The sequence below is a fragment of the Miniopterus schreibersii genome (genome assembly GCF_964146895.1).
Source record: "Miniopterus schreibersii genome assembly, chromosome: 6".
In the NCBI taxonomy this organism is placed as follows: domain Eukaryota; kingdom Metazoa; phylum Chordata; class Mammalia; order Chiroptera; family Miniopteridae; genus Miniopterus; species Miniopterus schreibersii.
In genome coordinates, this window is record NC_138107.1 from 42,001,466 (window position 1) to 42,026,366 (window position 24,901).

The following is a 24,901-nucleotide window of genomic DNA, read 5'->3' on the forward strand; positions in this document are numbered from 1 at the left end:
TTTAGTTCCTAACTAGATGCAATGTATTTCTCCTCTAAACCACCACAGGACTTGTTTTAAAAGCTAATCTTCAAGTTAGCATTTTATCCATCACCAGTCATTCTCTACCTCTACCTGACAAAGTAAACCGTCTCAAGGGTGATACCTTCCCCTCAACCCTCTAAGCAATGTGTGCACTCCTGGCACAGCAACTTGAACATGATAGGCACTCAAAAAATATTAGTTCAATTATAAACTATACTAATGTTTACAAATGCTATAACTTAACAGTGTTTTTCTTCCTTTTATTTTATTAATTACGACACTAAAAAATTATCTTAAATAAACAAAAGCTAAAATGTTCTTGCCCAACCAGCGTGGCTCAGCAGTCGAGCATCGACCTAGGATCCAGGAGATCGTGGTTTGATTCCTGGTCAGGGCATATGCCCAGGTTTCGGGCTCAGTCCCCAGTGGGGGGCGTATAGGAGGCAGCCTATCAATGAGTCTCTCATCATTGATGTTTCTCTCTCTCTCACCCTCTCCCTTCCTTTCTCTGAAATCAATAAAGATACATTTTTTAAATAAATAAAATAATAAAATAAAATGTTCTTGCTGTTCCTGTGAACTAGCTAGCAGGGCTGCTGCAGTTTACATGTAGCACAACCCCAGAAGTGCTAGTCCCATCAACTACAATGAGAATGGCACACCCTGGGGATGTGGAATGAACAATACTTCCAACCTTATGCAGTGGCTCTGTCAACAACAAGGCTGTGTGTGTGCGGGCATGTAACACACACAGGCACACACACACATATAGGTCCAAAAGTTTATGTATACATATATATGTATATGTCATTTTTATTACAAAATGATATATTACTACACACCCTGTCACAGGAATGAAGATGTACTAGTAGCCCCTCAGAGTACACACAGTATAGATAACTCTTTGTTTTGTGACTCTATAGTTACTCTTTGCCCAGTCTCCATCCAACAATATACTACCTTATCATCTTTCTAATCTTTAGTACCTAGTTCAGTCATCCTGGACACCTGCCATTTCTCATTATGACTCATCTAATACTGTACTTTCTTGATCTCATTTCCACTGCCCTGGTTCACATGACCTCCACCTCTCACTCTCTCTAGGTCACATCCTGAACCTTCTCAACACTCAAAACTATACCTCAGGCTAACTCAAATATCCTATTCTCCAATCACATTCTACCTTCTGGAGATCGAATATTGCAGTACTGCAGTATTTAGCTGGCAAATAAAAATAAAGAACAAGAGATGGGAACAACAAGCATCCAGGTCACTTGGAAAGTGGTATTAGCCTCTGTTAAACTAATAAATATATATTTACATATGTGATTTTCATTAGGGTAATTCCATCATTAAAAGTTTAAGTGACATTCCCAAGCCACTCCCTATCATCCCAATATCTGTCCATTTAAACCAGAAACAGAGGAGCAAATTCTATCTTAAGACAGGAAGTGTGCTCATATAAATTTCAGAGAATATTGGCCAGACATAATTCAATAGGGCTCATGAAAAAAGGTTCAACATTGAAGAGAGAAAAATTTTAAATAATGCCAGTAGAATCCCTGCAGAAAGGATCCTTGGAATTGTGAGAAGTTATAAGGAAAGGCAGTAAAGGTATGGCAGGGAGATACACCACACAACCGAACAGAGCAAACAGAAAGGTCTGGAGACAGCCTATCAGAGATTACTCTCAGAGAAAAAAATAAGCTTATCGGTGTATAGATTTGCACATAAAGTATAACATACTAATCAAGCCTAACTTCTCAAATAGCCTGTTTACCCAAAAGCTAAAGAGAGAGTAAAATCAAGTAGCAAACTTCAGAATACCCAGAAGATTGAGTGTACTTGGGCTGTCAGACATTAAATTGTATGCTAAAATCACAGTATTTAAATCAATATAAAACCACCACGGAAAGACCAAAATATTACTGAAATGGGGAAAATGAATCAGGACAGAAACGATATATAAAGGAATCCATCATACAATAAAAATGATATATCCAATTAAAAAGGAAAACTAGAGTAACTGAACGATATTGAGGCAACAGTTCAGACATCTGGAAATAAATAAAACTGCACTCTTATTTATTCCTTTTATCAAAATGTATTTCAGATAGATCAAATATTTAACTATACAAATTAAACCATAAAAGTACTAGAAAAAAATACAGGTATTATAATAATTCTGAAGTAAAAATATCTTTCTTAAAATGACATAAATATTTAAAAAATCAAAGAATTTATAAATTTACCTACATAAATTTAAACTTGTGCTACAAAACACACCAGAAAAAGTAAAAACACATTTTACAAAATGTTTCATGAATATCACCAATAGACAAAAATTTCTCATAAATCAATATGAAAAAAATATGAATACCCAATAGAAAATATGCAAGGATTTGAAAGGGGAACTCAGAGAAAAAATACAGTAATTCATAGAGAAGTGAAAAAATGTTAAACCTCCTTAACAATTCACATAAATGCATATTAAAAATTGTAAACAATTCATTTTATGATGCGTCAAACACTATTATCAGCATTTTATAAATTAGACTTAGACTCTTCACAACAGCATCAAGAACTAAGTGCTGTTATTAGCCTTACTTCACTAGAGATGAGGAAACTGAGAAAATTATATAGGGTCCCTAATGTAGTAAATGATGGAGCCAATTAGGCACCATCAGTTACAGTTAGGGCTCTCAACTGCTATGTTATACTGTCCCTTAAAATAGAAAAGTCATTCTTTTCTTCATCAAATTAGAAAACATTAAATTTTCAAAAACCAGTTTTTAAGACAATGTACAGTTCCTTTACATATAGTTGTTAGAACTGCATACATGTTCAAACTTTCTGCAATTATACATGTCAATATTTAAAACGGGCACACCTTTGCATCCAACATAGTGAACACAGTACAACCTGTAACTATCCCCTTCTCCTTAGGAGCACAACTCCTCCCACACTTCAAGTGGTACTGCTACCAGTGGGGTCCTGGCCTCTACTGTCACTATTGCATGGGTACATAACTCAGGCACGGCCGTTTGGAGTCTTCCCTTGGATTGATATATGGATGTTGGGAGAAAAGTTATCTTTCTGCTTGGGCTGCAATGCAATTTGCCTCCCAAGTGTAAAGAATCTTCATGCAGAATGAGACCAAACAGACAACTAAAGCAAAAAGAGAGAAAAAGTCCGGCCAATATCATTTCAGCCTGCAGGTCCAGCCCTAAATTTAATTATCTGTGCCATCCAGTTATTTTTTTCTCCAGTTACTTTAAGTTGGACTTCAGCTGCAATCAAAAGATTCTAATATATATTACAATCTCCCCTCTAATAATCTTAATTATAAAATTGCACAATTGTGAAAGGGAAAAGATATAATGATATGCATTCAAGTGTGACTTATAATAGAAAAAAAACTACAAAAAAATCAAAATGTCCACCAAAAGAGAACTAGTTTTAAAAAAATCGTAGAACTGTTTCACAAACTTGCCTGATCAGAATCACTTGGGCACTTTTTAAAAGTACAGACAGCTTGGCCCCTGGGAAAATCTAATTCATTATGTCTATGATGGGCTATTGGGATGGGTCATATTTTTAACAAGCATCCTCTACAATTCTCACAATCAAAATAGTTTGGAAACCCTAAAACATACATATACAATGGAATATCATTCAGACAGTTATGAGAAAGATGACCAAAGCAAATGGCTAAGTGGGGAAAAAGACAAATTACAAAACTCATGTAACATTTGGTTCCTTTCATGCAAAATTATGTAACTGTCCATGTGCACATATTTGACCAGAGCGCTCACTTCCAGCCAGGGCAGAGGTACCATGATTATTCAGAATTTACTGGGACTAGAAGGAACCAACTCCCCTAAAAACTCTAACACACATTCTGTTTAAGAATCCATGCTGTGAGCTGCTATGACTAACATGAATGTGTTACATCTCTCAGGAACAGACGTAAGATTGAACACTGGCACAGAGAAAAGTGTGAAATAATGTTAATCAAAATGGTCACAGAAGTTACTCCAATGGCAGGAGTTCAGATAATTTTTACCAGCTTTTTTGTAATGTTTTATATTATTTAACTTTTTATTTAAAATGAATCAATGTTTTTAGAATTGGGGAGAAGAAAGCTATTTGCATGAAAGTTAAAACATTTTTAATCAAGTAATTTCATGATTATTAAATATAGATTTTCTGAAATGGGAAGATTCTTATCACCTTTCAAATTTAAATGTAAAAGTACAGTGGTTGCTTTAAAAGGCCTGAGTCTCTTAAAACAAGAATTATTGGTCCATATAGGTCAAGAGCCAAGGGAAAATTTACTATGGTATCACATAATTAAAATTCAACTGACAAGTAAAATAATAAAATAAAAGTAGTCTTTTTTAACAAAAACTTTTTTCAATCGTGAACAAAAAAATTAAGAGTTTACTTGTTCACTTACTCTCACACCCAAGATGACAATCTAGAGACAGTAATGCAAATAAGAGATAAATAGAACTTAACATCCTAATAAAAACTCGATTCAATTCTTTATATGCCAGTTATAACTCAATTAAAAAAAGAAAACTTTTAGCTTGGCCAGCATGGCTCAGCCGTTGAGCATCAATCTCTGATCCAGGAGATCGCAGTTTGATTCCTGGTTAGGGCACATGCCCTGGTTCCAGGGTTGATCCCCAGTAGGGGTGTGCAGGAAGCAGCTGATCAATGAGTCATCACTGATGTTTCTATCTCTCTCTCTCCCTCTCCCTTTCTCTCTCTGAAATCAATAAAGATATTTTTTTTTTTAAACTTTAAAAAAACTAGATTTGATTTGAAAATTACTATTTAATTAATGAAAACACACTTTTACTTACAAGAGAGAGAAAACTGGCAAGTTTAATCATTTTCAAAAAAAAAGATAAAATATGACTTACCCCATCTAAGAGAGTATTTGATAAATGTATACGGAGATCTTTACGAAATGGGAATTCCAGATTTGAAACATGAAACACTGAATTATCTCTATCAATCATAAAAACTTCATTTGTGCCATCAATCAACATCATATACCTGTAAATAAAACATAAAAGGTAACATTAACAACATAATTCAAGAATAAGGTCACAAGACATAATAGGTATTTCTCCTTTCCTATTATATAACATCCACACTAGAGTCGTTTAGTGGGCTATAAAAATTAAAAAGTTGATCATTTAAATTTATTTCATGTCGACACCATCTCTGTCCATTTGTAGTAACTCCTATCAAATTTACTATTGTTTTTCTTTGAAAATGGTTAATCAGCCCAACCAGGCCTGGCTCAGCAGTTGAGCATTGACCTAGGATCCCAGTCAGGGGCGTGCAGGAGGCAGCCAATCAATGATGACTCTCATCATTGATGTTTCTCTCTCTCTCTCTCTCTCTCCCTCCCTGTCCCTTAGTCTCTCTGAAATCAATAAAGATATATTTTAAAAAGAAAATGGTTAATCAATTTTTAAAAACATTTACTAAAAGTCCAACCAGGTATCAGACACAGTGCTAGATATTCTAGGGACATAACAGTGAACAACAGCACAGGCTCTTCATGTAATTTCATGTACTTTATACCCATCACAAGAAAACAAGACATTAAACAATAATCCCAAGCACAGTAAGTATTGAAAATGTGATGTATGAGGTGCTACAGGAGCATACAAAGGTAGAACCTATCACAGTTTGGAGATGGTTGGGGGGAGAAAAGCATCCCAGAGGGATTCTCACGTACTGGTGGTAACAGCAGGTTATTAGCATTTAACAATGACTCTGCACCAAGCCATTACTGTACACTAATTCATTTAAGCCTTACCAACAAGCTTACCATGTAGGTAAAATTATTATCCCCATTTTTCAGAAGAGGAAACTGAAATACACATTAAGTAGCTTCCCAAGGCCATAAAGCTGGTAAAATAGCAAAGCTGAGATTAAAACCTAGACAATAGCCTATCTCTATAACCTGTACAGTATACAGCCTCTGACCTGCATTATGCAAGGGGAAGAGGGTGAAAGGAGGGCGGCGGGGGGGGGGAGATGATGATAACCAACGCTTGGTGCACAATCTACCAGGTACAATATTCTTGAGACAAAAAACAGAATATGCATGTTCTGGCGATTTTAAACAATTCAGAATACTGAGCATAAAGAGAAGGGAACAGCATGGCTTAAGACTAGAGAAGTAGTCAACAACTTCAGAATTAATGAAAACTTTTATTTTACATTATCCTAGAAAATGGAAAACCCCTTGTATGAGACAAACAGAAACTATAATGGGTAATTCAAACACAGGAGATTTAATATAGGAAAACTTGTTACATCAATATGGGAAAGCTGAAAAGGTAAATAGGGAAGGTTTAAGGTAATCAAGAGATTAATAATTGCAGGAAGAACTACGACCTGAAGGGCTAGGGGAGCAAAATGGAAGAAGTATCTTATCAGAAGCTAGGAGCTTGGAAGAAGGGCATTAGGGAGCTATGCCTGGAAGCGGGTGGGGGAGGTCCTCGGAGCTGGCTACTCAAATCTCTAAGGAGAGGAGACCTGCAACTCAAGTCTGAATCTCTATGGGAGAGGCACAGAATGGAGGATGCTCAAACCGCTAAGGGGACACAGTCCAGAAGGTGAGGAAACGACGCAAGTGGCACTCCATCTACTAGGATGCACCGCCCAGAAGCCAGTACCTCTGAGCAGGAGCAGCAAGGCTGGTGATGGAAATGCCAAAAGAAGCTGGAAAATGAAGTGATAGTTGCTGATGGCTCCTGAAAATATAAAGAAACTAGAAACAAGGTAAGTCTCTTCTCTCGCCTTCCAAATTCCTGCCAATGCCCCTAATGGTAAATCCAACAGAAAGCAAGCTAGCAAGGGAGTTGGAGAACTGTAGTTTGCAGAGTCCCAGTCTCCCATTACAATTTAAAAGGGTGGATTGGAGCTGAGAAACAGTAGGTAAAACGGCAGACCACTGAAAGGTTTTTAGCAAACTAATAGCATAAGCTGACCTGCATTTTTAAAAGTGCACCCCCACATAGGGCAGGAACCAATCTGTTGACCAGAGAAATTGTGAGGCTTCTATAGTATACCAGGTGTGACTAAAATGGCAACAGTAACTTAGAGGCAAGTGGATAAACCAAAGACAGTTAAGAGGCAGACTGACAGGACAGTGTGCTATTGATTAGATGTGGGGCTGAGGGGAATAGGAGAAATGAAGGGAATAGGAGAAATCAAGGATGACTTCCAAGCTTCTGGCACGAGGAGCTGGGGGCACTTTATTTAGTAGTCCCTGGAGCATTTAAGGAGGAAGAAGCAATAGGTCAGTTTAGTTGGGGAAAAATAACAGGCACCATGTATTGAATGTGAATATGGAAAATTTCCTTTTTACATTGGAAACCAAAAGATCCACATTTTCTCTATCTCTGTCCTTAGCAAGTTAGAAACAAGCTGAGGATCTAAACCAGAAGGGCATTATGGAGCTAAAAAGAGAAGGTTTCAAACACTTTTTCAAAACTTTTCACTTGAGTGAATGACAGAGGCACAAAGACAGCTGAAAAATTATTCTGAGAAATAGCAAAGGCATTATCAGCAAGTGGCAATGATGGCTTCCTACTCAAAATGCCTGACCCTGACTCTGGTCCTTGCTGCCAGGCTTCCTTTGATGTCTATCCATTTTCTGAGACTGGTTCTCCCGAGAGCCTTCCAATTTATCACTTTGCCTAAATTAGCCAATTTAAGCTTACAGTCAATGTAATGCTGATGAATATTCGGGGGGGGGGGGTCCTTTTTGCCCACTATATACAGCTTAATTCAAGTAAGTTAAATGAGCCCATGGTTTAACTCCACTGTTACGTTCCCCAAAATAACCTCAATACTAAGGGTTACATGATACTAGCTCTTTCCATAATAACTTCATGATAAGTGACATGCCATCTATTTCCTGTCCTTCAACATAGATAAGTGTATTATGTTAAATCCAGAGTTTACTTTCCCTTTGGAGCCTTTCTCTCATAAATTCACTGCCAGATCTCTAGTATTTCTATACCAGCTACATTTCCTCTCATTTCTACTCCCAACAGAATTGGTACACAAGTCCCTGAAACCTAATTCTCAAGTTTGTAGAGATCCCAAAATAAATTTAGATGTACTAAAATGTCTTATAAAGAAAATTCAGTTTAGAACCACTTCCCCAGATACAATTATAACCCTTCCTGACATAAGACCAGTTAGTCAGACTCTGCTTTCTTCCTTCCCCATGGGGGTTTATGCACACTGTGCATTTTTCTCTCACTGGCCCACTGGTCAGCAAATTTTAACTAAATTTTTCTAAATTTCTTTTAGAAAGCATATCAATGTCCTCTTTAACTCATTTTTTCCCATTTCTTTAAACTCTTTAAAAAATTATGGTATGTGTATATTTCCAATTTTTAAACTCAACTTCTTTTAAAATTTATTTGAGAGAGAGAGAAACATTGATTTGCTGTTCCACTTATTTATTAACTCACTGGTTGATTCTTGTATGTGCCTGACTGGAGATCGAACCCACAAACTTGGCATATTGGGACAACACTCTAATCAACTGAGCCACCCAGCCAGGGCTTATTTTTTACAATTTTTTAAATAAAAAAACATTTTCCTCCTTCTTACCTCATTCACTTAGAAAACTCTGATCAAGAATAGTGAGTGATACATCTTAGTCAAGCAAAATTAAGTGTCATGGTTTTTAATCCATCTCGACAAAATAAAAAATCAGTGTCAGAGTCCTCTTCACAATCTCCATAATACTCGCAATCTACCTCTTCCTTATCTTATAAAATCAAATCTGTATTCCTAAAATAGGGTTTTTTAACTAGTCAAAATAGAGTTCTTATAAACGTCTTACATTTGTTAAAGTATAGTTTGTTTAGTTACCAGCATTGGAATAGTACATTTTTATCATTTTTCACAGCAGACATACACAGTAATTAGCCACCTTAGAAATTAAGCAAGCTTTATAAGCCAGGTTGGGAACTTAGGCACCATTTGGACTAGAAATCTATGGAAATACAACCTAAGTTGTGTCTACTAACCTATATGACTTAAGGAACCGCAGAAAGACTTCAAATAACTTTAAACATCACCGTTTGCATCACTTCCCCAAAAGGATTGTCTATGATGATCAAATACTGTAATCCTACACACAAGCTTTACTTTCAAATAGTTATTGTCTGTTTATCTGACACAAATTATAGTTCGGCCCTTGAAAAAGAATTAAAGAATGTACAGCTTTACCATATTTCATTTTCCCAGAAATTCAAAGAGTTCATATTAAGGTCATTCCTATTTTCACATTAACAATTTAAAGAGGATACACATACATACCTCCTAACCTTTTCTTTTTAATTTAAAATTTTTTAATGCTGATGTTAACAATCACTAAAATGAAGACACAGTTCTAACATGCTCTCTTCAACAAAAACGATCAAAATTTTTATTCAGTATTATGAAAGATTCCAACATGTATTTTGATTTTGATTTATTGATTCTATAAGCATAGCAGTTTTCTTCCAAAGAATTAGCTCTTTTTTAATCCTCATATCACAACAATTTAAAGTCATGAAGCAGATGTGATTGAGATTTTTATGGTCTTAAATTCACTTTAAGCCCACAGCTCCATGCTATTATGTGATCACTTACATGCACACAGCAGTAATTAAACAGGTATCATGTATTATTTAATTTTAAACTGCCAAGCCCATTTACTTCCCCACCAATTTAATTGTCAAATTTGTCTGACCCACCTTTAATCTTAAAATGTTAATTGTACATTAAATGTCAGGGCAGAAGCATGCCATTGCTCATTTGGACATTCTGCCAACATTTAAATGTCTTCTACTTAAGCATAGCAATCTTGATTTTTTTATGTTGTTTACACAGCAAATTTTTACCATGTTCTGTTCATCTAAGTTTTCTTTAAGGTTGGTACTTGGTAAACTACGTCTATGGAAAAATCATCAATCAAAAGACACTAACTTTTATTTCAATTTAGGTAACTCATCCACAAGTAAAGACCTAAAGGTATCTACCATTTAAAAAAATTACAAATTCTCCAAGACTTTTCATTAAAATATCATGTGTACTTATTTCTATTAACAGAATTAATAATTTTCAAAGCATAAATGTTTCTGTTTCAAGAAACAGTCTAAGTTTCAACTTTACTTTGTAACTGAGCTGATTTAGCTAAAATGCAACAAACATTAAAAAATAAAATAATATACTATAAATACATTTGCCAACATTAGTGTTAAGGTATCTGTATTACATACCATTAATTCTATATTAAGATATAATAGGAGTGAAGAGATCTGTAGGCAAAACAGAAGGCACCAACATAGAAAAATATTTTGAGTCTACTGTGGTGGTGAAGAATAGGCATCCAGGACAGGCTCTTCCTAGCTGTTGATTTTGCACAAATCACTTGAATTCTCTAAGATCAGTTTCTCATCAGAAGTCTCTACCTCCTAAGGTGGTTGTAAGAATTAAATGAGTACACCCATGTTCATAGCAGCATTATTCACAATAACAAAAGAATGGAAGCAATCCTAGGGTCCATTGACAAATAAATGAATAAACAATAGGTGGTATATATACACAATGGAATATTATTCATCCATAAAAAGGGAAGAAAGTTCTGACATATTCTACAACATGAATAAACTTTGTGAACATATGAAATAAGCCAGTCACAAAAAGACAAATACTGTGTGAGGTACCTAAAGTAGTATAAAATCAGAGAAACAGAAAGTAGAATGGTGGTTGCCAGGGGATGGGGGAGACTGAAATGACCAATTATTGTTGAATGGCTGTCGAGTTTTAGTTTTGCAAGATAAAGAGTTCTGGAGATGAATTGTGGTAATGTTTACAAGCATGAATGTACTTAATACCACTAAGCCATATATTTAAAAATGGTTAAGAGTCTGAATTTTATGTTATGTATATTTTAACACAAGGAAAGAAAATTGAAAAAAAATTAGTCAATATATTGCAGGGTATGGAACAGTGCTTGGCACATGGTAGCAAAAACATCAGCTATTATTATTATTATTATTATTATTATTACATTATGTTCAAGGCACATGGTAATTACTTAAGGATAGATATAATTATTATTAATACTACAACTACTACTTTACACAATCCAAAAAAGTTAAGGTTATTGATAAAACAAACCCTGGATAAGACAGAAAGGATCAGTTTAAGAACCCTGTAGGCAGAAAAGAGAACATCCCTTCTGAACAGAGAGGAGAGAGTCAAGTGAACATAGAAATTCTGAAACATGAAAAAGTAAACCATAGCTAATTCCCTGTAAAGGTTACCCCCGACAAACTCCAGCTTATAAGCATATTTACATAGTAAAAGGTAGGCAACTACAGTAAATAGTTAATTCATTTTTCCATGAATTGGTATAACCCAAGTAAATTTTGTAAAATCAGAAGCTATACTACTTGAGTGAGCAATAACTCAAAACAGAGAACTCAAATAATAGAACCTGAATCAGGCGGATCTCTCTGTCCATCCAGGAAATTGTTTCCTAAACATTAGAAAGATAAAAACAAACCTGAGCCTAAAATGTTCCAATGTATTGAAACAGCTTAAGATTTACTAATAACAATGGTTCATGTAAACACACAGTAACTCCAAAGCTATTGTACAAAATGGAAAATTATCATGTTCTTATCCCACAATCTAGCTTATTAAAATAAACATTAGTAACAGCATAAATTAAATTATAATTAACTCTATATAGGTTCATATTTCCCTTACAACCCAAAAGAAACATAATTGTTATCATAAAAATAAGTTGTCTGATAAAGTCCTTTCCTATGTACAAGTTTATAAAATCAACTAATTAACAGTTTTGGGGAAATGTAAGGTAGAATATCAAAGCATACCTTTCAACTAATGAAAACAACTGTCAAATCAGGACTGAACATATTTGCTACCAGCAACATTCATGTTGCTAACCGCCACTTCTGTGGGCTAGAGTATGCTCCCTCCTCCTTTCTACCAATCTACAAAGAATTAAAGAATTATGGAATCTTAAGGGCTGGAAGGGTTTTTACATGGTCCCACTTTACTCAAGTAGCATATGCACATGCTCAAACACACACATCTACCCTACCTCCAGCCCTACCACAATCCTAACACTTAAGGTATGAGAAAAGCCAGCTAGACTCAAATGCTAGTGGGAACCAAAAATAGTCACAGAGGCACTATCTGGTTATATTACCTCCTCCAGTTCGCAACTGTCTGAAAACATACATTAATAGTCACTAGACATAAATAAAAACATATGATTCATCCCTCAATAGCAAGAAGCTTCTACCCAAAAACTAGATTGAATATATTTTTAATATCTTCTAAGCTCACTTAAACTTGCTTCTTAATGGTTTCCTAAGTCCAAAAACTGCACTCTAAAACAATCATTGGATACACACTAGTTCAATAAACCAATTTCTTCAAATCCTGAAAAGTGGTAAGATTAGACGAGAAAATTCTAAGACACATCTTAAAGATTCAAATTGAATAAAGTTGGATAAATAAATGAGTTGCCATTTAAGTAGGAGGAGAGGAGAGTTTCTCTTCATTTTTAAATATTTCCTTATGTTGACAAGTATTTTTTGTCTCATTAAAAATTAAAACCTACAAGTGCTATCTAGGAATAAGTCATTCAACAAACTTAATCTGTCCTAATCTGAAGATAGGAAATAAAGTGGGGGGATGACTGGAGGTTAGCTGCTATCAGGACTTCCTGTCTCCTGCTAGGATAGCCCCTTGGAAATGTCCTGGTAGTGGTGGCTTTCTATTACATTACCCCCTCTCTACTCTTCCTCCAGTCACAGAAGTAGGTGGTTTGCTCCCCCACTATTCCTCAAGTGTGCGTTTCCCTGCCTTCTGTATCACAATGAAAAACTCTCTTACCATACTCATAAAGATTGTTTCAAAAAACAGCTCTTTTATGTACTTCTAAGGCCACTGGGTGAAACAACTGACTCAGCAATTCCAGGCAGCCTTTAACTTCAACTCGAAGATAAAGGACCTCCCACCTTACAACTTCCTGAGAACAATTCAAGAAGTAGGAGTTGACATAAGTCAAAACTGAAATGAGAGACTCATAGCTTGCCAATCATTAAAACACTGACATTTAAAAAATATAAATGAAGGATTAAACCAGCCACCAGTGGAACAATCTCCTTCTTTTAGCCTAAAACACTGAACTGCCCAGTGGCCAGAAATTACATAATTCTGGATTTACACCAATTTATTAGTCAAGTCAGTCCAGCGCAGGCAGGCCATTTCCGCCTCATGACTCCTTCTTAGCTCCTCTTGCCCGTGTTGCTCGCTCTTCACTAGTCTCCCATCTCCTAAGAAACTCCCACGTTCCAGAGTCTCTGCCATGTCATTTATAGGCAGTTATGCTTCATATTGTTCTCTCGTGTATTCCCATTTTAATATCACAATTAGATTTTCACTCATTTAAAAGCATGAACCATGTCAAATTTATTTTTTATAATACATATAGATTTTAGAAATAGAACTTTACCATGACTATGGAATTTCTCTTTAGAGAAAGTTACAGTTTGGCTTAGAGTATTTTATTTTAATGAATCTATTTATTGGATAGAATGTGTAACCATCAACAATATTTACCAAGCACTTAGTGTTCTACATGCTTTAGATGAAACTACTTAATCTCCGGTAGTTATTACTGTTACCCCTATTTCTCAGATGGACAAGGGGGACACACAGAAGTTATATAACATTACCAAGACACGTGACTAGTAAGTATGGAAACTCCAAGATTTGAACCAAGATAATCTAGTTTTAGTACCCAAGCTCTTAACCACTGTGCTATTTTGCTTCTCAAAAATATACCTGTTTTATAAGCTACTGAAATATTTTTGTGTTAAAATTTTACTATATTGTTATCTTTATATATCCATGATTTTATTGGATATACAGAATACATAATATAGGTTCACAATACCTCTTATTTAAAACCTTTGGAGTTAAATGTATTTTGGTTAGACCGTCATCTGGACATACCAAGGTTGCCAGTTCAATTCCCAGTAAGGGCACATACAAGAAGTAACCAATGAATCCATAAATAAGTGGAACAACAAATCATTGTTTCTCTCTCTCCCCCTCTTCCTCTCTCTATGTAAAATCAATAAATAACTTTTTTTTAAAGGAGTTTTTTTTTCTTTTTCTTTTTAAATATCTTTATTGATTTCAGAGAGAGGAAGGGAGAGGGAGAGACAGAGCTGAAACATCAATGATGAGAGTCACTGATCAGCTGCCTCCTGCATGCTCCCATAACTCGGGCATGTGCCCTGACCGGGAATCGAACCGTGATCTCCTGGATCCTAGGTCGATGCTCAAGGGCTAAGCCACGCCCTGCCGGGCAATAAATAACTTTTTTTTTACTTTAAAAGAAAGCTCACCTTCCAGAAAAAATATCAGCAGCAAGCACCAACCTTAGAGCTGGGCTGAAAGCTAGAGATGTACTGTACTAAGATGGGCTGCCTATGAAATCTTCAAAAAATCAGATTTCACAATTTTAAAAAGAGCTGTCAGAATTACTCATTTTCTATTTTTTTATCTAGTTCACAGATACTAATTCCTTTTGGGAGCCAAATTACCATTAACATGCAAAAACTGAATATACTTCCTCAAGAAAGTAAAAATACTATATGATATATAACTTTTTAAAGAGAAAGCATATGGTTAAAGAAGTTTCTTTTCCAAAATATAATTGGAATATATATATCAAAATCACTGTTCACCCTGGCCAGGTGGCTCAATTACTTGAAGCATTGTCCCATATACCAAAAGGCTGTGGGTTCGATTCCTAGTCAGGGCACATACCTAGGCTGCAGATTCCATAGTCAATGGGGGGCACATATGGGAGGCAACTGATCAATGTTTCTCTCTCACATCAATGTTTCTCTCTCTCTCTCTCTCTAAAATCAATCGAAGTGTATCCTTAGGTGAAATTTTTTTAAAAATCAGTGTTCTTTATATACTGTTTGTCAAATGACTTTTCTACCCTATGAACCTAAATTTCAGTATCTAATATAGTAGAGCTACATTCCAACATTGAGTTTTTCTATTAGACTCCTTTGCTCCCAACATAAACCACTGGGAGGAAAAAAACTTATATGGGTATAAGAGACTCTTCACATTATTCTTTCACACTTTGAGAACATCGGTTTCCAGAAGCAAACAAAACCCTTTTTCCCGGCGGGCGTGGCTCAGCGGTTAAGCGTAGGCCTAGGATCCAGGAGATCACCGTTCGATTCCCAGTCAGGGCACATGCCCAGGTTGTGGGCTCCATCCCCAGTTGGGGGCGTGCAGGAGGCAGCCAGTCAATGACTCTCTCATCATTGATGTTTCTATCTGTCTCTCCCTCTCCCTTCCTCTGAAATCAATAAAGACATATTTTCAAAAAAAACAAAACAGAACACTTTTAAGGACTTTAATATGACAAAATCAGTTTTACAAAAATAGTTCCAAAATGACACTGCAGTCATCTACAAATAAAATACTTCAGATACAATTCCCAAAAGAATATATCAACATTATCAAAATTACTATGTTTTCAATACTGCTGTATACTGATCCCTCTAATCCTTACTAAATTTTTAATAATCCCAAACAAATATTTTGGGATATGTTAGGTATACAATACACTAGGAACAACCAGAATCCTGCTTCACAAAAGCATCCTGAACTAAAGCTGGTCCTCTGCTGCCATCTAGCAAAGTCATAAGATGCCAAAAATAAACTAAAAGTGACTGGAAAAAATGTTTCATTGATGAACAAGTTTAATAAATAATTAAAATATACTAATGCAGAACATGGTCCTTAAAATACAACTGCAGAAAATCCTAAAAAATAATTAACACACTGGAGTTTTTTATTTTAAAAAGATGTGTATTCCCAATATATTCTAGACCATATAGAGTATAGTACAGCAATAAATGATTATAATGAACTATCAGATGAGTAATTACTCATATGAAATACATTATCTAGAAAAATATTATCACAGTACCGTTATAAAAGCAAAAATTTCAAAATAATCTAAATGTCCAACCACAAGATTTGTCAAATAAATTATGGTTCATTCATAACAATAGAATATAATGATCCAGTATCCTTTTCCTCCCAATATCCTCCCAATATTATTGTTGTTTCAAGTATAAAGCCATCTGTAGGTTTTAAACATATGTCCACAGCCCTAGCCAGTTTGGCTCAGTGGTTAGAGTGTCGGCCTGTGGACTGAAGGGTCCCGGGTTCGATTCCGGCCAAGTTCACATACCTCAGTTGCAGGCTCGATCCCCAGCCCTGGTCCGGACTCGTGCGGTAGGCAGCCAATCGATGAGTCTCTCTCACATCTCTCTATCTCTCTCTCTCCCTCTCCCCCCTGCCCTTCCACTCTCTCTGAAAAGCAATGGAAAAAAATATCCTCAGATGAAGATGAAATAAATAAATAAAATAAAAATAAAAATAAAAATATGTCCACAAATCTTCAAACCCTTTGACACTCTTCCCTTCAAAGAGCTGGAGCTTAATTTCCATCTTCTTGCATGTAAGCTGAATTTTTTTTTTTTTTTCCAAAATTCTCATGTGAGGATATTTTTTCCATTGATTTTCAGAGTAGAATGTGGGGGAGAAGGGAGGGGGAGAGAGAGAGACATTGATGTGAAAGAGAAACATCAATTGGTTGTCTCCTGCACTCACCCCGACCGTGGCTGGGAACCGAGCCTGCAACCGAGGTATGTGCCCTTGGCTAGAATTAAACCCAGGACCCTTCGTCCACAGGCTGACACTCTAACCACTGTGCCAAACCGGCTAGGGCTGTGGGCTGGATTTGTATCTCACTTCCAACAAACAGAATATGGCAGAAGTGATTATAAGTAACTTTTGAGATTAGATTATAAAAAGACTGTATCTTGGATATCTTTGGGCAGCTAGATGTCAAACTTTTTCATCCCATGTACCATAAACTAATTACTAAAATTCTGCAGCACACCAAAAAAATGTATTTTTGCTGATTTGACAAAAAAATGGGTATAATTTTGATTCATTCACACTCAATGGCTATTGCTGTGTTGACTGCTATCATTTTTTTATTTGACAAGCTAAAGGAAAAGAAGCCAGTGCCCCTGACTAGTCAGGTATTGCATGTTTTAAAAATTCTTGCAGCACACCGGTTGAAAATCACGCTTAGAGTATCTATCCATTCTCTCTGATAATTTGCTCAGGGGGAAGCTGGCTGCCATGTAGTGAGGACACTCAGGCAGCAGTGGGGACCCATTTGGAACCCCAAGAGTTAGTATGATTATTTTAAGCTGGAGACCTTTGAGATTCAACAGATGTAGAAAAAAGCCTTCTCAGAGCTTCCCTTATCTTCAAGCAGAAACTTATGGGAATGAGGCTGCCATAAATCTCCTTTTGGGGGCAGCTTCACTCCCAGGAAGGAGATGAAGAATGAAACTATCTTAAATCCCCTTTCTGGGAGAGTTTTATGGCCAAGAAGAAGAAAAGACTGCTAGCAACAGCATAAACAAACATTATCATAAACTTTCTTATCTCCCCTTTGTTACCCTAAAACCTATTTGTCTTTCCTAATAAAAACCTATTTGTTCTTCCCATAGAAGCTTTTCCTCTCCACTCTTTTCCCCAGTAAGTAGGTATATAAGTCCCTAACTTTAGCCATTTAATAAGCCACTTCCAACTTCTTTTGTGCACTCCGAAATGTATATAAATAAACTTGGTTCTTTTGTCAGTTTAATTCTCAGGTCAGAAAACACTGAATCTAAGAATGTAGAAGAAAAGCTTTCTCTCCCACATGGCCTATGGACTACCATATGAATGAGCTTGGAAGTGGAGCCGTGGGATGACCGCAGTCCGGCCAACAGCTTGACGGAAACCTCACGAGAGACACTGAGCCAGAAGCACCCAACTACCTTGCTCCCCAAAACTATGAGATAATAAATGTTATTTTAAGGTGCTAAATGTGGGGGTAATTTTGAGGTAATTTCTTAGGTAGCAAAAAAACTAATACAACACACAACAATGAAGATAATGGAGGAAAGAAGGGAAAAGCATCAGCAGAAAACCTATTTCAATATATTTATAGTAGACAAAAAACAGACAGAGAAGTGCTGAGAAACACTGCACAGAGGTAGTAACATCCAAAAATGGAGCTGCCTATTTTTGCAAAACCCCTAAGATCCAACCCAGAAATGTCAACTACAAAGAAATAATTCATTAGAAAGATTTAAAAAAAGAAAAGAAAGAAAACATCCCAGAAAGCTATGAAAGAGACAAGGAGAGGAAAAGTCTGAGAGACAAGGTTAGAAAAAGCATCTAGAATCTAACGGGTATAACAACCCACGGTAGTTCTGGAAAGGGGAAATAAACAATGAGAGAGAGGGTAAAATTTCCCTCAGCGGAAGGACCCAAGTTTTCAGATGCAGAGATCACCAAGTACCCCGCACAACTTCTGGAAAGGGGGTGGGAAGGAGGAAACCCCACATAGCAAGACATCTTAGGCCAAGAATAAAGAGAACTTTCTAAAAGTTCCCAGGGGCAGAACACTTACAAGGAACTAGATTGAGAATAATATCAGACCTTTCATCAATAGTAGAGGTTAAAAGAAGGTATTCAAGGTTTTTAATATTCTGAGGGAAAATCATTTTTAATCTAAAATTTAATATATAATCAAACTATTAAATACAGGGCCAGAGCAATAGCATTTTCATACACCTAAGCATGCATATGGGTTATTTCCTACACATACTTTCTTAGGAAGTGATTTAAGGAAGTATCCCTGCAAAATCAGAAAGCAAACATGTAAACAAAGAAAGAAAAGAAGCAAATATTGATTTGCTTCTGGCAGCATCTCAGGTGGCACTGAAGGCAGCAGCCACAGGAGTATGGGCTCTGCTCCTCAGTGGAGATGCCCTCAGTGAGTGGCTGCTAAACTGCAGCACTGAATGCATTCCAGCAGCAACAGCCAGAGCTGAGGTCCTCTCCTCTAGCACATCAGCAGCAAAGGCTAAACAAGCTCCAACCACAGTCAGCAGCAGCTCGTTGATCCCCAATTTTGAGGTGACTCTTTTGCTTCTCCATCCTTTCAATGCCTTTGTACGCAATTCTATTATTAATCCCTGTATGTTTGAAATATTAGTGATTTCTCTTTTCATGTCATAAAAAAAGAAATCTATTCCTTCCTGGTAATTTAAACAAAAGTTCCAGTGAAAAAAATTTTTTAATTATTTTCCCTAATTAAATTCAACCACAGACTTGAAACAAAAGCTTTATGTTTACCCAACAGCACATAAATGTAAATGGAGTTGACAATATTAAAATTAGAGCTAACATAATAGAGGTAGATAGAAGAAAGGAAACTCTAAAGTACTCATCTCACAAGGGCTGTCAAACACTACATAGGGGTTATTAGGATAAAGAAAAGATTAAATATACAGGCATGATAGATAAAGAACTAGCAGTAATAGTTTAACTATAATGAGACACTAGAAGAGAAGATGGACACCAAGATTTTGGTGAGCTCCATCCTCAGTGAGCACACTAGGAACTCACCAAAGGTTGATTAATAAACAGTAATATAAACATATTATTTAGAGATTTGGAGATAATCACAGAATAAGTAAAAAACAGAAAGGGTTAAAAAAAGGTTAAAAGTGATTGCCTTTAGGGATCACAACTGATGGAGAGAAGAGATAGGAAAGAGTTCTACTGCTCTCCATTATAAACTATTCAGTATTAGATTCATTTAGCCATAAACAAGTACTACCTTAAAAAAGAAATTATATTATTTTTAGTCATCTAATTGAAAATATTTAATGAAATAGAAAAATACTGAGGTTACATTAAGTAAAAATAGCAGATTACTAAACTATAAATCATAGATACTAAACAATTTATGTAGAAAACATTTCACCGAACAGAAGCTCCAATATAGCAGGGACCACACCATAATTTCTAGCACCTAGAATGGTACTTGGTACATAATACACACTAAGAAAATATTGTGGAATGAATAGATTTTCATTTAACTAAACACAAGAATATATTCAGAGGAAGGTCTGAAAGCATATACACCAAAAGCTAACTGGTGATTATAGGTGCTTTTTGTCCTTTCCTTATCTTCTTTTTCTAAATTTTCTACAATGAATATAAATTATTTATAATGGAGAATATTTTTAAAGATACTATCATTTCTTCATTATTACAAAACCAGAATCACAAGACAAAAAAAGACATTTTTGCTGGAATGTGTATCAAGTTCAAGTTAAAAAAAGTCACAACTAATAATGAAAAAGGTTTAATAAGGTCTAGACATCATTGATCTTGACCTAATTAAGAGGATTTGAAAAGCTTTCAGAATAATGGGAAAACAGCAAAACTGTTATCCATTGCATAAATCAGGTAATTAATTCCAATACTGGTAAACAAATCTCATGAAATCTACCAGTTCTATACATAAAAAGACACTGTTGGTTATTTTAGTTTCTTTTACATAAAGTAGCTCCATTCATAATGAGAATATAGAATGACCTTATCAGGCTTTCAAGTGTGAAATCAAATAATATCTTCATTTGAACTAATTACCATGAATGCTATAGGTTATGCTTTTTAGAACTTCATAGCCACACACAAATTAAATATGTAAAATACAGTATCCTTTTAAGTGGTCCTCCATCAGAGAGGTTGGAATGCCACAGAGATTACTCAGATTTAAACTGATCTGAAATAAAATGTACATGTCACTTAAAATGATTTACACAGCACTTACATAGCAAAGGGGCAGAAAGATGTAAAAAAGATTTTATTTTTATAAAGCAATCCATCTTCATAAGAAGAAAACATCAAAAGAGATATACCAAAAGTTTTATTTTATATTTGTCCCTGATACGGCTACTGCAATTTTCTTTTGTATAAATTAGGCATTCTTAAAAAAAAAAAAATCAATTACAATTCTTGCAAACAATTTTTCACTGATTCATGAAGAGGAACGGATTTGTTTTCTATAATCACACATAATGGACTAGAACATGTGAGCAAATAACCAGTTCTTAAAGTATCATGGAATTGTGCTGCTAACTTTGCTATCTACTTGTAGAATTGAAGCAAGTAATTTATTTTCTGGTTTCTGGCCCCTCAGATGCCTCCACAAAAACTCTTAACTCTCCCTAGAACAGTATAAAAACTAAATATTTTTTCCAGGTATAACTTTATGCAGTAGTGAGTTTCTATATATTAGATATGATGTTATGGCTATAATTAATATTTACCATTAAATAACATAGGAAATAAGTTCTTATTTAATACTAATATTCAGTCAAAGTTCTTATGTTATATACCATAAAGAAGTATTTGCTTTTCAAACAAAAGAAAAAGAGCTAAGTAGAAATTTATATTTGTTCTAATCTCTTACCTCATGTGGAACCGAAAAACAACTAAGTGAACAATCTAAATTATAGTATACACAGGATCATAATTTGATTTACTCATTCTGTTTCTAAATAGCATAAAACATAGTTTGGTTTTATAGTTTGGTTTTTGTACTCCACTGAAAATTATTCCAGAGACATCTGAAACCTCTTTAATATTCCTCTCAGTACGTAAGACTTTTCTAGTCTAGTGTCTCATTACCTTATCCACACTATTCCTGTCTGAACATTCAGCTCCAGCCATTAGAAGAACATCTGCTACAAACATTATTAATCAGATACATATCAAGGGATCCAAGTAAGCTACTAACTACCTGGGGTAATTACACCATTCTGCATAAATCTGTTAGAAGCTGTCTGAACAAAATATAAATCAAGCACTCTGTTAAAACAAAAGCATGGGACATGATTAATGAAGGGGCAGGAAAGGCTTAATTTACCTCTTAAATTTATATAGTTAGTAAAGTACTTAAATAAAAAAATCTTATCAAAGCACCAGTCCTCTACACAGAAAGCTACACAACACTGCTGAGACAAAATAAATATGACTTAAATAAATGGAGGGAAATAACATGTTCCTTGGGTTGGAACAAACAGTACTGTTAAATGACCATTCCCCCCAACTGATGTCTAGATTTGAAGTAAATCAAATCGACATCTCACACAAATGTTTTACTCCCACAATAGAGTACCCTAGGACAGAGTGGGTATTCAAATAAATACTCAGTAGGCTGCCTTTTGGTTTTGGTGGAGCATGGTTCAGTGGTAAATGAGATATTTCAATTATCAGTCAAAAACATATTAGCTCAAATTACTTTAGCTATTCATTTAAAGGTCTAACAGTACTGAGACACAGAGAAAGGGGTATACAACTGCAGAGGAGGGAACATAAATGAAAGGAAGATGGCGAAATACAAAGGACAAATCTTGCAGACTTCATTATTTTGCGATGATCACAGCCTTAGATACTATGGAAAAGGCAATGTGGAAAGTAAAGAGTGTCCAGAATCTGAAACTCATCAGATCAAAACTAAGCCTCACCCCCAAATCCCCAGGCCATTTTGTTGTACAAAGCCTAGAGATGGACACCTTTGTTCCTTATCTTGTTTTTTCACTCTTTCTCCACTCAAACCACTCAAAAAGGTAATAAATCTGTTAAGACATTGTTACATATCTATTAAAAATATACATCTCAACAAAAACTCAACTTAGGCTAATTCCTACTACCAATTTAATAGTCTCTAAATGTATTATAAACCAAAAAAATTAATTAATTTCAACATTCTGAAAATAAGCAATGAGGTTAATTTTTACTTATTCTTCAAAAGTATATATACCCAGGGAGGAGAGCATGAAGAGGTGTGTCATTCAAATTACCTGCATCTGAATCTTTACCTGTACCATGCTTATAGATTCATCCATGTAGAATGAATACTCCTAGGAGCACAGAAAGCAAACTTAAATTTTTCATTTTACCTCTCTATATTGTTTGAATTTTTTATCATATATTAATTTTTTGAAGCTAGTTCATTTTTAAAGTAAATTCAAAATACTGTGAAAAAATGAACATCTATATGTAAATATATAAGAGATATATATGTAAAACAAAGTTTGTTAATTATTTGAACTCAGTATATCAAGCATTAGTATTAAAAACTGTTTAAGAACCAAAAGAATAAGGTCAATACCACAATGACGGCAGTGGTGATAAATCTCTAGGTGATACAATGACTATTTTTATTTCCTTCTTTTTGTTATTTTCTGAACTTTAATAAACTTTATCTACAAAATACCAAAAAAAGCCCAAAAAATGCTAAGTTGAAGAGACTTTCTAACAAAGACAAATGAAAGAAAATATTTTGATAGATCCCCAAATAATAAAAATAAAATTACTAGAAAGTATATCATGTTGAAATAATATCATTGTATTCAATTATTAAAATCAAGTTGTATCCGCCTGCCTCCATGTCTCCATATGTATCTTTTAAAGTCACCACAAATTAAATGCAGGTGAAGAAAGAATAATACAAAAGGTATAATTGCCACTTTGATATTCAAAAACTTCTCATAAAAATTAAATGCAATCTATATCATCTTTAAAATAACATCTAAAAACTAAAATATAAAAACAGGATCTCAAAGAGATATCTACATTCCCATTTTCACTGCAGCATTATTCACAATAGCCACGATATAAAAACAACCTAAGTGTCCATCAACAGATGAACAAAGAAGATGTGGTTGGCATACAGCATCCCCCCCTTTATCCACAGGGGACTATGTCCCAAGAACCCCAGTGGATACCTGAAACCATGAATAATACCAAAACCTATATATACTATGTTTTTTTCCATATATACATACCTATGATAAAAGTTAATTTATAAATTAGACACAGATATTAACAATAAATATTAATAAAATAGATAAATACCGTATATCACTTATATGTGAAATCTAAGAAAGCCAAAATCATAGAAACAGACACTAGTATGGTGGTCACCACAGGTTGAAGGAGTGATGTAAAGGGGGAGATGTTGGTCAAACTTCTAACATGATCTAATGTATAGCATGGTGGTTATAGCTACTAATACTGTATTATACACTTGCTAAGACAATAGATTCTAAATTTTCTCACCACAAAAAAGAAATGGTGATTATGTTAAGTGATTGGAGGTGTTAGCGAATGCTATGGTAGTAATCACTTTGCAATACATAAGTGCATAAAATCAACATATTGTATACTTTAAATTACCCAAGATGTGTTAATTATACCTCAATAAAGCTGGAAAAAAAGTAAAATATATATGCATTCCTAATTATTCTAAAACATTTTCTTTATTATGAAAGTTAATAGGACTCCTATGTTAATATCTGTTAAAATAATTATTTCAACTATCATAACCATTTGCTAAAGGAAGATTTGCTAAATACATATAGCAAAGCTATAAAAATATGGATTACAAAACAAAAAGTTATTATTGAGGAAGCATAATATTTATACTAATAAATATTTTACAACTTAGGAATATGATATTTGAAACTAAGCGTTGTTGTAAGAATATAACAACCTTGCCCAGCCGGGCGTGGCTCAGCGGTAGAATGTCGACCTAGGATCCAGGAGATCAGGGTTCGATTCCTGGTCAGGGCACATGCCAGGGTTGCGGGCTGCAGCCGATCAATGACTCTCTCATCACTGATGTTTCTCTCTCTCTCTCTCCCTCTCCTTTCCTCTCTTGAAAATCAATAGAGATATATTTAAAAAAAAACAAACAAAAAGCAGAATATAACAACCTTAAGGGTATATAAAATTACAAAAAGAATCTGACAGCACA

General features: G+C 35.0%; 1 protein-coding gene across 5 annotated transcripts in view; it reads right to left on the bottom strand.

The window, feature by feature from the left end:
* RNGTT (RNA guanylyltransferase and 5'-phosphatase) overlaps window positions 1-24,901 on the bottom strand; it is a 181,716-nt gene that overhangs the window by 132,442 nt on the left and 24,373 nt on the right. For all 5 annotated transcript variants that reach the window (XM_081140257.1, XM_081140260.1, XM_081140258.1 and 2 more), the window contains exon 9: window positions 4,956-5,091. In XM_081140257.1, coding sequence (XP_080996383.1) covers window positions 4,956-5,091 — 136 coding nt within the window. The remainder of the gene's footprint in view (window positions 1-4,955; window positions 5,092-24,901) is intronic.